Source organism: Raphanus sativus, chromosome 5 (genome assembly GCF_000801105.2).
Source record: "Raphanus sativus cultivar WK10039 chromosome 5, ASM80110v3, whole genome shotgun sequence".
Taxonomy (NCBI): Eukaryota; Viridiplantae; Streptophyta; class Magnoliopsida; order Brassicales; family Brassicaceae; genus Raphanus; species Raphanus sativus.
Window position 1 is genome coordinate 21,748,904 of NC_079515.1, and position 15,702 is coordinate 21,764,605.

The 15,702-nt window shown below is 34.1% G+C and overlaps 1 protein-coding gene and 1 pseudogene across 1 annotated transcript; one reads left to right on the forward strand and one right to left on the reverse strand.

The window, feature by feature from the left end:
• The first annotated feature begins 3,227 nt into the window (after nucleotides 1-3,227).
• Nucleotides 3,228-4,406, forward strand: LOC108856947 (uncharacterized). The gene is made up of 3 exons (XM_018630853.2): nucleotides 3,228-3,382; nucleotides 3,870-3,951; nucleotides 4,066-4,406. The coding sequence occupies exons 2-3, from the start codon at nucleotides 3,888-3,890 to the stop codon at nucleotides 4,230-4,232; spliced, it is 231 nt and encodes a 76-aa protein (XP_018486355.1). The 5' UTR covers nucleotides 3,228-3,382; nucleotides 3,870-3,887; the 3' UTR covers nucleotides 4,233-4,406.
• Nucleotides 4,407-4,484: 78 nt separating this feature from the next.
• Nucleotides 4,485-5,874, reverse strand: LOC108856945 (B-box zinc finger protein 24-like; annotated as a pseudogene).
• Between the last annotated feature and the right edge of the window lie 9,828 nt (nucleotides 5,875-15,702).

Genomic DNA, 15,702 nt, shown 5'->3' on the forward strand with positions numbered 1-15,702 from the left:
AAGCTTCACTGTGACCGGTACTTCAGCTGCCTTCTTCCTATACTTGTTAAACCATTCAGCCATTTTTGCAATGATGAAATCAAACATTGGCAGTAAAGTGTACATTCTCGCATTCTTAATAACACCATTAAAAGATTCTACTGAATTGGTGGTGTCAACATTGTACCTATCTCCTTCAAAGTAACATCTAGCCCATTTCTTCTCTTCAACACTCTTGTCAAGATAGACCGCTGCGCTTGGATACTTCCTGCGAAAAGCATCATAAAGATACTTGAACTCAGCCACTGTATAAGCGTATGCGCATTCTCTAAACTTGAACGCACAAGTATCTTTGTTGTTATGGACGTGGCCTTTAACATTCTGAGACAAATGCCATATACAATACCCATGTTCGGCCTCAGGGAATACTAGACGCACTGCCTTGATCAAGCTTCTGTTTCTATCTGAAAGAAACACCAATCCGGGGACATCAGTTATCGCTAATTTCAACTGCTCCATAAACCATGTCCAGCTTTCATCATTCTCGCCGTCTGCTACACCAAACGCAATTGGGTAGTGGTGATGATCGGGATCCTGAGCAGTCGCGACAAGGAGAACTCCACCATAGACATTCTTGAGGTGTGTTCCATCCACAATGAGGACTTTCCGCATCGCCCGAAACCCTTCTATGCTAGCTCCAAGGGCAAAAAACAGGTACTTGAATTTGTTTTCCTCATCCACTACCACACTACTTCTTGTGCCAATATTTTTCTCCTTTAGCATGTGTAGATAACAGTTCAATAAAGTAAAACTCTCTTCTGGACTTCCTCTCACTTCATTAGCAGCTTCTCTTTTTGCTCTCCATGCCGTTGTGTATGATACTGCCACACCAACCTTGCGATGAACCAAATCGATAAGAACTTTGGGAACTGGTGTGTCAAATGTACCAGGATAATCTTTGGCCAAAAGAGATGCACAGATATGTGTTGTGCCTTTCCTTCTATTACGCAGTGTTCTTGTAGTAACAACAGAACATGTATGCTGCTTGATGTAGCTTCTAACCGTCCAAAGATCTGAATTATGCAAATTTGCAACTCGTACAAACCACTTACATCCTTCTTTGGCTCCTCTGCATTTAATCACAAATCTCTTAGCATCCGACTTAATGATATCAAACTCAAAACAATTCTGATGTGCGGCCGTCTGAATATGAACTTTTGCTTCCTCCTTGGTTCTAAATTCTTGACCTAATTCCAAATCAATACCATCATCCCGTGGCTCACACACAGCAACATGCACCTCAATTCCTTCTTGAAGAGTTAGCACACCACCAGTACCTTCATTATCAGTTGCATCATTCTCAGTATGATCTTTATCACCAGCCTCGATATCAGTTGCCTCTCTATCAGTAGTCTCTCTATCAGTGGCTTCTCTATCAGGCAGTGTTCTAGTAGTAACAACAGAACATGTATGCTGGTTGATGAAGCTTCTAACTGTCCAAAGATCACCATTTTTTAACTTTGCAATTCGCACAAACCACTTGCAGTCTTCTTCTTTGGCTCCTCGGCATTTAACCACATATCTTTTTGTATCTGACTTAATTATATCAAACTCAAAACATTTCTGATATGAAGCAGTCTGAATAAGAACTTTTGCTGCATCCTTGGTTATAAATTCCTGACCTAAAACCAAATCCATACCATCATCCCGTGGCTGATACACACCATCATGCATCTCAATGTCTTCGTCAAAAGTGAGCACACCACCAACACCTTCGTTACCAGTTCCATCATTCTCAGTACCATCTTCATCACCAGCCTCAAATTAGTAGTCTCTCTATCAGCAGCCTCTCTATCAGATAGACCAACATAGACATCATCTGTTTCATCATCCTCTTCTGAAAGTTGCACTTCTTTATTGCTGAACTCCACATGTAGAACATTTCTACACATCTCGTGATTTACTTGCAGTAGATAACCAAAAACGTCTTCATCATTCCGGATATATGATGGCTTGTACGAATACAATAGCATCGGAAAGTAACTAATCTTCACTTCCATCTTAGATTCATCTACCTTTATCTTTCTGCAAATACCACCAACCAAACCAGAGTAAGTGACCTCTTCCACTGATTTCTTCAACACAATCGTGTGAATTTCATCTTCTCCATCACCATCTCCCGAGACCCATTTTATTTCAGCCCCATCCTTCATATAATATCCTCCATAATCAAAACATATAATTGTGCAATGCGGATTCTGCATTTTTCCTGAAATAAAATAGAAGTATAATTATTAAGAAGTTTAAAATTGATTGTGACACCATATTATCTTATTTTACTAATACTAATTCATTTCAGTACTATAAATAGTAATACGAGTAATACTAGTCGAACTTGTCAACATAGTAATCCAAAGTAATACCAGTAAAACTATTTTGTCTTAGTAAAATTAGTTATCTTAGTAGTACCCAGAATCTATTCTTCAACTAACTAATCATCTTTTAAGGACGAAATTGTTAGGATGTTACATTACCCATAATGTGTAATTCATCCTAATGAAATTACACACAAAAAAAACATCAAAACGGACATAAAATATACCCAAAATCTATAGACCTAGTTTTCAAAATCGTTTTTAAACTCACAAATTTTCATCGGATCTTCTTGTTTTTACAGTAGACAAGATATACAGTTGATATTTCAGCAAAAGTTTCATCAAAAACGGATATAAAATATACCTGAAATCCATAAAAATAGTTTTAAAAATCGTTTTAAAACTCTCAAATTTTCATCAAATCTTACAGTGTTAACGTTATCCATCATATACACGTTATTTAAATGTAAATTTCACAAAAAAAATCATGGAAAACGAACCTGAATTATCTGTTTTGGAGCTTCAAAAATCGTCAATGGAGAAAAAAGAGAAAACGATGAAGAAGGGGAGAAGGAGACATGTGGGGCACAAAAAATCTGATTGGTTAAAGTTTCTTTGTGGGCCATGTAGGTGGTTGAAATATGGTTGGTATTTAATTGGAGAATAAAGAGGATGAAAGGGAGAGGGAATGATCGAGATGTGTAGAAAGGAAGGAAGGAGAGTAAGGTAATTGCAAGGAAAATGAAGGGATAAAAGGGTTAGTATGAATAGGGAATGGATAGTGTGAATATTTTTGAGAGGGCATGGGGTATATAGAGTTAATCTCCAATATATGTCCGCCCATAACAATCCCCGAAAATCATATAGTATGTGGTTTAATGTGGTTTAGTGTAATAACTATAAACCGGTTTCTAATCATCCGGTTATAGATAATTACACCAGATAGTTGCTTGCTAGTGCCAGCGTCGCTTCTTCCTCCTGAGAAAGTTCGTGGCTTTCAACCTCTCTGTGTCTTCGAATCCGTAAAGGTATCATTTTCTCTCTCTCTCCTTTGCTCACTCTTTAGCTCCATCTGTTTCCGTCTCAACTTTAATTACACTGGGTCGATTTACTCAAGCCCAATCAGTTCTCGTTTTGGAGCTCACGAAAGTAGCAATCACAGTTTTGGAATTTTGGAATTTCAATCGCCGATTACTTCCATTCTCTTAATCTCGTTTCGCTTTATTGAGATTTTAGTTTTTTTTTTAATATATCAAAGGGTTTTGGAACATAGAGCTTACCGTTTGTCTAAAATCCGTGTGTCCGCATAAGCAATAAAGCCTTTGGTGGACTTTGTTCCCTGCACAGTTTTTTTTTTAAGCTTTGCTGTGGATCACGTTTAGATTACTGCAGATTGGTGTCTTGTTTTCTTTCCTGTTACTGTTTAAGAACTTGTTGTTTGGTCTAGGTTCTGATCAAGTGTTTAGCCAAAATCTTATTGCTAAATAGTTTTGGAATTGATGTTTGGTGATGCAGTGGTGTGCAAAAGGGAAAATGGGAAGAGAAAAGAGTCCTGGCTTGAAAATCCTCTGGGTCTGGACTATCGGCACTGCTGCTAGTACTGTCACACTCCTTCTCTCATTCTCATTCTAATCTATGGATCGATCACTACTAGATGATCTGTCTATGCGTGTCGTATCCATGTAATCTTTATTTATTTGTTTGTTTGAAGTATTGGTGGCGAGTGTTGTCCGGACAAGAATGCATGACATGGAGACTATGATGAACCAGGAACAATCGCCCAAACAAAACCAGAACATAACTGCTACTCATCCCGTCTTAACCGATGAAACCGTTTTGCCTGAGTCTGATCGAGAGATTGCCAAAGAGCTCAAGTGAAGAACAAGACTGCTTCTGCTGTTTTTTTTATCTTGTTTCTCCTCTTCCTTAGTTTTTTGTATGTTTAGTATGCGACTATCATCATTACAAGATCCTAGATGTTTACATGGAGAATAATTTGACAAATGAGTCGAGTTTGTTGTACTAAAGATATAGCAAAAGACATGAATATCCCATCTTTGTAAATATCCACGATGAGTAGGAGACAGAGAGAGGCAGAGATTTAGATACATGTTTGTTGTACTAAAGATATAGCAAAAGACCATCGTATACGTATCATGTTCAAGAGGTATATGAACAAAAAAATCAAACACAAACATCTCACAGAGATACGGACAAAAGACGAAAAGTGTAATAAGCTCTCCAACATAGCTTACTCAAGTTTATTATAGATTATGACACTTAGACTCCACGTAACATCCTCCTTATGCAGATAAGTTTCTAGCTTTTTCCATAGAGGAATGTCTAAACATAAGCTTCCATCTAGCTTTTATCCTAGATCAGGGACAATAAAATGCTCTTCTTCATCATCATCATCATCTTCTCTGATTTCCAACCTAGGCTTCTTGTATGAAACGTGTGACTTCATCGGTTTGTATGAATGAACTTGACCCATATGCGAAACAGAAAGCTCGGGAACTTCAGCTGCAGGAAGAGTCTGATCACCGAAAAAACCCATGTCTGAAAACCACTCAAACTCCCCAAGATCAAGCTGTCCTTTCTGCTCAATATATAACAAAGTCAATACAAAACTAGTAACAAAACAAAGTAACTAGGATCGACATATATATATCAATCTCAGTCTCTACCTTATCAGTGAACTCAGGCTCAGAGAAGTGAAAGATTCATCAAGAGCCCACGGAAGAGAAGTAGTAGCAGAAGAAGGCTGCTGCTGGCTTAGGATTTTAGCTGGAATCTCCTTAGAATGATGCTTCTCCATTTCTTTGGTGCAACTACTTGAGCTCAGAGCCACTTTGATCCCAGTAGCTAAGAACCTCTGGTGATTTGCGGATCTAGAATTTGCCACGTGAATGGATTCATCACAGTCCTTGCAAAGCAGAGCTCTATCCTCAACACAGAAAATGAAAGCTGCCTTCTCCTACAAGTCACACACAACATAGTGAGCATATACAAACCTTCTTCAGTTGCTGTTAGATCTAAAAGTCTTTACACTTTGCAATGAACTATAGTTCTAGACCAAAGGGAAGAGGTGTAATAACTATACTTACTTGGCAGATATCGCAACGAGGAAACTTGGTGGAGAAAGAGTTGAGATGGAGGCGTCGGTGCTTGCTTGCGAGTTTGTTAGCTGCGTGAATCTCCACGTCGCATTTAGGACAAAGAGCTGCTTCGTCTGCACAACATATCACTGTCGCCCGAGCATTCTCACACACATCACACTGTATCTTCATCTTATCGTTTCCTAAACTACACTTCTTGATTTATGGGTTTTGAATCAAGAATACTAGTATCTGAGAGTAGCTTAGCAGAAATGTAGGTGAAGAGAAAGTGTTTTTGAGATGGAGAAATGTGAAACGATAAGCAAGTGGTGGTGAATGAAAGGGGAGAAGAAGAAGAAGAAGAAACAGAAGATAAGAGATTTTGATGAATCAAAAGGGAACACTTACAGCAAGGTTTCTTGGGTCCCACTCTTCTTCTGTGGCTCTCCTTTCTCCTTTCGGTATCTTTCCACATTTGGATACTATTCAGAAAGTGGAATATTATTATACGACTCCACGCAATCTGAAAAAATGACATTTTGGATTTATTCTATGGAATGACGACATATCATCATGTAACATGCACCAGTAGATGAGATATTTTCTCATTTTGTAATCCATGTTTTGGAAAACTCATTTATTTCCGTAATTTTCCATTCCAAAAACATTTAACTTTGTAGTTTTCGATTGTGTTTTGATTTTGCTCATACATTCAAGATTTTTTTTTTACAGACTTAAAGCTTCAAAGCCAAAACCATAAGAACTTGAATAAAAGCTACAGACTTGGATTAAGAACAAGGGTTATAACCAAATCCAAGAACTTTTTAAAGAGTTAGGACCATAAACCAAAAGACGACTGTGAACTACCAGAAGACAACAAACAAAGGCTTCACTAACTCTATAACTCTAGAATGGATATTTTCCAAGAGTACCTCACTATATTACTGGCCGTTTAGATCACTAAGATGGTCTTCTTTTTTAGACAAGAATTGGGTTCACTCCCTATGGTGAACTTTTAAATTCATCACCTCCCTAATAACCAATTAAATTACCAACTAGATTAATGATAAAAATAATTTAAAAAATAAATAATATCAAATTTAATAATGCTAATATCACTATTTAATCCCTAAACTCAAACTCTATACCCTAAATTCAAATTCTAAACCCTAAATTTTAACTTATAAATCCAAACTCTATACCTTAAACTCAAATCTTAAATCCTAAACCCAAACCATAAATCATAAACCAAAAAATCTAAACTCTAAACCCAAAACTATACCCTAAACTCAAATCCTAGACCCTAAACCCAAATCTTAGACTCTAAACCCAAACCATAAACCCTAAACCAAACCGTAGACCCTAAACCCTAAACCCTAGACCGTAACCCAAACCATGAACTCTAAATCTAAATTTTAATTCTTAACCTTAAATTTCAAAAGAACAACATTAATATTAATCTAAATATTTAGGGTACAGGGTTTGGATTTTGTATTTACGTTTTGGGTTTAGAGTCTATGATTTGGGTTTAGGGTATATATTTGGGTTTAGAGTTTAGGTTTTTGGGTTTATGATTTATGGTTTGGGTTTAGGGTTTAAGATTTGGGTTTAGGGTATAGAGTTTGGATTTATAATTTAGAATTTAGGGTTTAGAATTTGAATTTAGGGTATAGAGTTTGAGTTTATAGATTAGATAGTGACATTAGCATTATTAAAATTGACACTATTTATTTTATAATTATTTTGGTTTTTGAAAAAAAATATATAATATTTTTTAATCATTAATCTAGTTGGCAATTTATTTGGTTATTAGGGAGGTGGTGAATTTAAAAGTTCACCATAGAAGGTGAAATCAAGTTTTGTCCTTATTTTTTCACCAACAATCAATAAGATGTCATATGTCTTTCAACCAAAGTTTGACTGGGTCCATAAGTTGTGGCCCGTGTGGTAAAAGAGAAGGCCATATATCCATTTGTAATTGAAAGAGAAGATAATGATAGACAAGATTTTCTTAAGAGTGAACTTTTTTAAAAATATATTTTACTTAAATATTATAAACAATATACATTTTGTTCTCAATAACTTTTTTATATTTGATTAAAGATGAACATTAGAGTTCCATTTGATTTGATTCGGTTCATTGCGTGTTTGGTTCAGTTCAGATTTTTGCGAGTTTGGTTCAGTTTGACTTCGGGTAATCTATCTAAATTTTTCAAAATCTAAAAATAAAAATAATATATAACTTATAAATTTTAATAATGTATGTCAAAATACTTAAACTTAATATAAAAAATTGTTTAGCTTAAATATTTGGATAAGAAATCAATAGAAATTTTAAGTATTTTAGTTATCTTAAGTATCATTTAGCTATTTTAAGCATGTACTTATAAGTATTTGTATATATTTCTAAGTATTTTGGACAGCTTTAAAACATCTTATATATTTTATATATTATTTTAGGTATTAAATGTAAATTTAATTAATATATTTAAGTATATAAATATGGTTCGGATAAATTCGGATACCCAAAATGTTTCGTTTTTGGTTCGCATTCGGTTCCAATTCTATAAAATTTTGAATCCACTCGAATATCTAACGAATTTGGTTAAAATTCACTACTAGTCTTTGGATCGGCTTTGGTTCGGTTTTTTTGAATTCAGATCTTTTATCCAATCCTATATTTTTATTGTGACAAAATTTTAAACGAAAATTATGATGGTTCATATTGATTTTGGGTATGCAATAATTTTTAAACAAAAACATATTTTACTATGTACGTGACCCATTTAGTTAATCATTAAAAATTGTACTAGGCCCATTTAAAAAAAACAATGACCTGAACTTTTTAAAAAGTTATCATTTCATACCATTTAAAAAAAACAATGACCTGAACTTTTTAAAAAGTTATCATTTCATAGTCAATTCACACTTCCAAATATTTTTTGTCGTGTTGGGACGAATAAAAAGGGGTCGGGGTTAGGGTTAGGAAATCAAATTTGTTGTGTAATCCATGTTCTCGTTAAGTGATTTCAATAACTTCTAAATAAATCTTAGTTTATCCATTTTCTAAGATTTTCAAACAATATTGTTTCTTTATTAATATATACTCACTCTGTTTCATAATAAGTGTTATTCTAACATTTTTTTACTTGTTATACAAAAAGTGTCACTTTACAATTCAATACAAATTATACTTAATTTCATCTAGAAATTACTTGCAAACTGCATTGATTTATAAATAGTTTTATTTATCTCAAATCCTATTGGTTAAAGAGATGTAATTAATAACAACTTACATATATTTTCGTCGTTTTTTTAATCTCTGTGAAAAATGTCAAATTGACACTTACATAGAGTAATCACATAAATCAAAATAGTACTTCTAGTTTATTTACAATATATTTATGGTAAATAAATCAAAATAATTATTTAATTTAATTTATATGGTATATAATTATATTTCAAAGATATTGACATAAATATATAGTATATTTTAATATAAATATTAATATTGATACTTTTTACTCATATGATTTTATTAACATTTGCATATTTGATGTAAAAAACAATTTAAATCATTAATCTCAAAATTTCCGATGTGGTATTTTTCTGATGTGTATTTTTTAGATGCAAAGTTCAAAATTAAAATATTAAGTTTCAATACTCTTTCAATTCAAATTTCAAAAATAACATATTTATGTATTTTTAATGGTATATATTTTAATTTGAAGATAGATATATATATATATTATATATATATATTATATATATATATATTATATATATATATATTTAATATGAAATCTATCAAATAAAAATTCATATTATTTGTATCTTGTTATAAAAATTAATAAGACATTGATCACAAAATTTTCAAAGGGATTTTGAACATTTTTGTAATTTAAAGTTGTTTTAAAAATTCAAAATATTACATATAAGAAATTTTAATTTTTAATAATATAAAATTAAACATGGATGAGAAGGATGCAAATATTGTTATCAAATCTTTATTATTTATAATCATTAATTTTCATATATATGTTAATCATATTAGGTAACTCCGTAGCTTTTGTTTAAGAAATAATACGTGTTTTTTATATTTTGGTTTATATAATATTCCCTAGAAATTAGATTTTGGACCAATTTTTTTTTCAATTGATTCTTAAGTTGCCACGTAATATTAGTTGGTATTTTAAAACAAGTGACAACTCAGCAAAACTCTTTTGTAATTATTACAAAATACTGATTACAACTTTTTAAATGTTTCTCTATTAGTATATAAGGGATAAATTTGAATCAACCCTATTAATGGGATTCAGGTTCGATTACATACCCATTTGAACAAAATTTTCCCATTTATTACAGTGTAACTTCGCCCACCCACTAAACCCGACACATTCTACATGTCTGTTTTTGAAATCCTTAGAAAACGATAATTATTCTCAACCTTCAACGAGAATCACGGAAAAGTGAGTTTTCCTTGTTCCCTTGGATGTTGGGAATTCCCATGACGCCTTCGGAGTATATAACTACTGATGAACTCTTCGAAATTTATAATCGTCACTGTCGATGAAGTATTAGACGAACAAAGAGATAAAATAACTCACCCCTGACACCAAGAGATGAAGGACGGTCTTGCGGTGGCCACCACATTCCGCCTAGAGAAGACTCCTGACCTGAAAACGTTGCGGAGCCCGGAGTCCCGCCACTGCCGATGAAACCAAATGCACAAAACCGGCTCAAAAAACATCACTGCACTCTGTCCAAGCGGGTTTTGTTACTATCTACACAGAACAAAAGTCAAGGAAACTATCAAGAAGGATCAACTAATCGCTACTTGGCACTGAGATATAGCCAAGACAAAATGAGACATCACAGCCAAGACGACGAAAGAGCTCGCCAACTCCGTCATTACATTTGCTGTCTTCAAGAACCGAAGAACGGTTTACTGCGTCTCACTGAACTCAGAGCTCTGATGCCGCTGGAGAAGAGTGGCCATGAAAAAATCAAGAAACAACTCTGAAGCATAAAGCCATAGCTGTACTCAAAATGACCTGAAAAAGATACCTGATAGGGGGAAATCAATGAGAAGATAGTCGAGAAGCAGCCTCCTTGAAGTCATAGACGACAACTGATTGAACTGCTTGCTGAACCAATCACGAGCTTTAACTAGAGCTGACCCACCAACACCAACTACATACACCAACTCTTGACTAGCCACCAAGTATAAGGAACCTGTGGGGCTCATATGACGATGAACCTGAAGGAAATCAGATTTCATAACCAGATAACCAACCATCTGAATCAGTCGACAACACCAGAACGAGATCTATGGAAGCACCTCTAAAATCCGAACGAGTCAACCGATTCACCTCTTCCACGTTGGATGAAAACCGTTGAATCCTAAAAGCCCACTCAAAGCACTTGCCACCCAGGAGCGAATGCACAGCCAGTGGTACGGGTCACGTGCCCCCTAACTAATTCTTAAATTTCCTGTAGTAATTAGTATAAACTATAAAAGCGCCCTCAATTTAAAAATTAGATATAATGTATAAAAATTATGTGTCCCCAACCAAATATAAACCTAGATCCGCTCCTGTTGCCACCGCGTCCGTAACCCGTAGATCCGGAAATAGAAGCTCCACTGCCTGGTTCATACTCCTAGCCTAAATTGACGAGCATATCAAAAAGGACAACAAGGGATATGTGAAGAGCGAAGAGAAGACCAGCATATCACCCCAATTGATAATTGAATGGGTGCAATAACTCTTCAATTCAGATTAATCTTAGAATACAAATACCATCAACTTTTAAAGGTTAATTAAGCTTCCTGTTTTAATTTTATTGCAATTTCCTTGAACATATTGAACCATGTGAATGCCTTGTGTATATTCGCTGGCTCTAAAACTCCGTATCATTATTATGTACACCACATGGTAAGCCTTACGGTGCACATAACTGGGTCCATGCAAACCATATTTGACGACCACTGAGGTGGCAAGACAAGTATATACAAAATGTTATACAAAAACATTGTTCTTGTTTAGGCCAGAAATAGTAATTCGGCTCAACTATCTCGTGTTCAAAACGAATACTCTGTTAAAACAATTTTACTTCAGAATTCAGGGGTCTTATTTACAACCTAGACGTGTTCAGACATCAGGTTTTCCCAAAAATAAAACTGATTGATCCTCTGGTTCATTATTGTGTCATGAGGATAAAATACAGTATGCTGTTGAGTAGAATTTAAAGTTTAAAATTTTGTAGTCCAGTAAACACAGTAAAGAACAGGCTCGAATCAATGGCGAGGCATGGCCTTAAATGATAGCAAAAACAGACAGAATCAGATTGGACACCGACCTGTATTGTATCATTAAAATCTCTGAAATAGAGGAAGTTTCACATTTTCTTCATTGAGATCTGTGATTCAATTCATTTACTCGCTTATGTAATGACCTATGAGACATATAGGTTAAAAACTAATTAAATAAAAACAACAATCACATAACTTCAACTTCCGGTGAAGACTAGTTAAAAGAAAGAAACAATGGGTATGCCCATTTGTGGTGTTTGCAGGTGCGGCATTGACTTTTTGGCCCCAAGTCTAATTAATGTCTATCGTAGTTAGGCCAACTCCAACGGTAAATTCTCGATGAGGGTCTACCATATTAAGAAAATTTTAAAAATCAGAAAACAAGAAAATATGTTGGAAAAGTTTTTTGCAGTTAATCTTTAAAGAATCGATGTCATTTTTCAATTGAATAACTTTTTATACAAAATACAAAAATAAATAAAAACAAAATAGTTATCAAAATATTAGTAATATGTTTACTACTAACAATCTGAATTGGATTCTTATGATGTTGAAATATGGCACTGTGGTGGCTTGTGGGTATCTTGAAATCGTTCATCTACGACAATAATTATATTGCCCGTAGTTTATACATTCTATGTGCAGTTGTGGTTTTGATTTATCTTTAATTAACTCTTTTTTTTTCGTATCAACTTGGTGAATTCAAGATTTGCTTGCCTATTATAACCTTCTTCACTGAAATTTTGAACCTAAGATTTGTCCAAAATTACAAAAACTGATATCCCAAGATGACCATAATGCACAAGTATACCAAATGAACACGAATGTGGGTAGTAAAGCTGATCAGTCGAACCTGGTTTCCAAAAGATTGCTATATATATATATTAAAAAGTATTGCTATATCCCCTATATATTAAAGGAGAAGCATTTTTAAGGCTTTCCTTAAACGGTTTTCACTAGAATGCATGAGAAGGCTCCATTCCACGTGTCACTCTGTGAGCGATTTGAAAAAAATACAACATTTAATGCTTAACTTTCTTTCATTTTTTGCTTAAATAACAAAGGAACATAATGAATTTTTTTTTCATAGCTTTGACGTCAAACGACAAGAAACAACCACAATAACAACATATAGTTTCAATCCCCATCTCAACAAGAGGATATAGATCGTACTAAATTCACCACCACGAACCAGAAACACTTAGAAGCATTTTCGGTGAGATTTCTCTGTTTCTATTTCATGTCTCTTTGTCTCTCTGAAACACTACTTGAACGTTTTCTCTGCGTACGTAAACGTACGTATCTTGCTTTAATTTTAGTTGTCAAGGTAACTAAGCGAGGAGGAAGAGACGGTGTAAAGACAAGGAGGCGCGAGGATGTAAAAGAACAACCATTGTTCATAGCGAACATAACCCAAAGCGAGACGTGTTCTTCTGAGTTCCCTTATGCATTGCCATACCATCTTGCATTAGAGAATGGCGAGGAGAGGAAGCTTGATTCAACGTTAGCATACGCTATGCAAGCATTGAAGGTTGCAGCAGAGTCTGATCTTCAAGTATGGTTGCTTCTGGCTCGGGTTTTATCGTGGATGCAGCGCTTAACGAGACAGGGAAGTGGGAACAAGGGAAGCTGTTACGTCTGAATGCAAAGGTTCATGTAGCCAAAGGAGAAGTTAAGGATGCTATTGAGACTTACGCACAACTTCTTGCACTCCTTCGGATTCAAATCATGAAGCTTTAGTTCTGTAAAGAAAAATCCAAAGGGATGTGATGTAGAGGGTTTAGAAGTCTTGAGCTTGGGACGTGGAATGATTTTGCTCATATATATATAAACCTCTCGCAATGGGATGACGCAGAGACATGAGCAAGATCATGACAATCGTGTTGATGAGTTATATATATAAACCTCGCGCAATTGCCTCTGTTTCTTCTCCGCATCGTCTCAGTTTCTTCTCAGTATCTTCTCTGTTTTTCACGTAAATATATAGTTTTGCGGTCAGTTGATGAGTTGCGAGGTTGGTTGGTTGAGGTCTCTCTTAGGTTTTGTTAATGATCAACTATATAAAATGAAGAGATAATGACTTCATACAATCTGTTTTTGTTATCAATTCATGCACGTTCCTTTGCCTTTTTAATTCATGCAAGAACAGTTTTGTTAATTGATGAGTTTGGTCTGTTAGAATAACATAATCTTCAAACACATTTTTTATTTAATAACATGGACATTATCGTGACGACCGTCTATGTTTGAATAACATAATCTTCAGATGGTATATCAGAACGATATAAAGGAACTCCATGGTATACAGATGAAGAAGAAGAAGAAGATCGAGAACAATTGTTTAAGTTATGAACTTTGTATATATCTAACCCTTTTATTAATCTTCGACCTGGGTATTTTTGGTATTTTTGGCGTTTTGTGTGGGATTTATTTGAGGACCTTTTTATTAATTAAAATTAACAATTTTTTTAAGTAGAGATAATAATATTTATTTTCTTGCTTAACAAGTTTCAAATATCTACGAAAAGAAGAAAATTTCATAAAAAAATAACTAATATAAGCTCGCTCTTCTTGATCGGAAGATGGCTACCGCTACGGAGATAGCGAAGAGGATACATGTTAAAGCGAAGATGAGGCATATCACCGGGCGTCGTTGTTGTTGTTGTTGTCTCTCTTTGAGAGGAGTAACAGATGAAGTCTTGATTCGGGTGGGTTGTGTTGAACCTGCAGACTCTGTTCTTGACCCGACAGTCTCTGCATTTAGCGAAGTACGGGTCTCGAGACATTGTAGCATTTGTTTTCACAAACAATAACAGTTTGACACAAGCGATAACACATTCTATACAAACTATAAGAGTTCTTACTACAGTCTCCCATTGTCAAGTATGCTTTACGAGTCATTCTCACGTAGTACACGTAAATTTTAAAGCGAATGAAATACTACAATTTTATTACACGTGAATTTTAATAATATGGTTAAGATTTTTAAACCGATATCAATGAATTCTACCCATCCCGAATTAGACCGGCTAGCATTAACGTTTGGACAATATTTATATTTTATGAGTGATTAGCAAGGTAAATTGATGATACTAAATGTCATATATTTCACATTTTTTGTTATGGAAATTTATATATCTAAGAGTGATTGGCAAGGTAAAAATATTTTTCATTTAATACGATATTATACCAAGATACCACATTTATTGAATTAGGTTTAGTAAACCTATATAAGACTCACTGCTCCACTTAATTTTATTTATTCACTACACCCGAAACCTTAACAAGTTTATCTCATTCTCCTATAATGGTTGCGGTAAGTTATGTGTTTGATTTGAAACTATTCAAGTCAATGTGGAAGATTATGGTTAAGATCCTTTATTTGTGGAAGCAATATTCTGCTGGTAGTGGTCTAACTATTGAAATGGTTTTTATCGACTCCAATGTAGGCATCTTTACTCTTCACCTGATAAATTTTATAAACTTCGTTTTCTTTATTTAAACATGTCTAAGTTTCGAGTTTTTTTTTATTTCGTAGGTTGTGAAGATGCTTTACGCAGACCAAATTGAAAAATCTATCTTATTAAAACAGAAACATTCGGTTGGACCTAACATTTATTTTGTAAGTTTTTAAATTAAATACACATTTATACTTTATAGTTAAATCTACATTAAATCACTAATGTTCCTTTCTTTATACTACTATCCATGTTTCCAAACAATATACTTATTTCTTTATACTACTATCAATGTTTCCAAACAATATATTTTATATACTACTATCAATGTTTCCAAACAATACAATAATTAATCTTAGTTATTTTATATCCATCATTTTCTCTTAAAATTTTTTAAAAACGTCATAATTTCATAAATTACAAAATAATAAACTTTAAAATTTGGATTATAAGATTACAAATTATGAAAATATTACAAT

Bases quoted from the DNA above. Each gene is read 5' to 3' on its own strand.
- LOC108856947 (XM_018630853.2), top strand. From the start codon at position 3,888: ATGGGAAGAGAAAAGAGTCCTGGCTTGAAAATCCTCTGGGTCTGGACT. The intron at 3,952-4,065 runs GTACTGTCACAC...GTTTGTTTGAAG, and splicing joins GACTATCGGCACTGCTGCTA to TATTGGTGGCGAGTGTTGTC.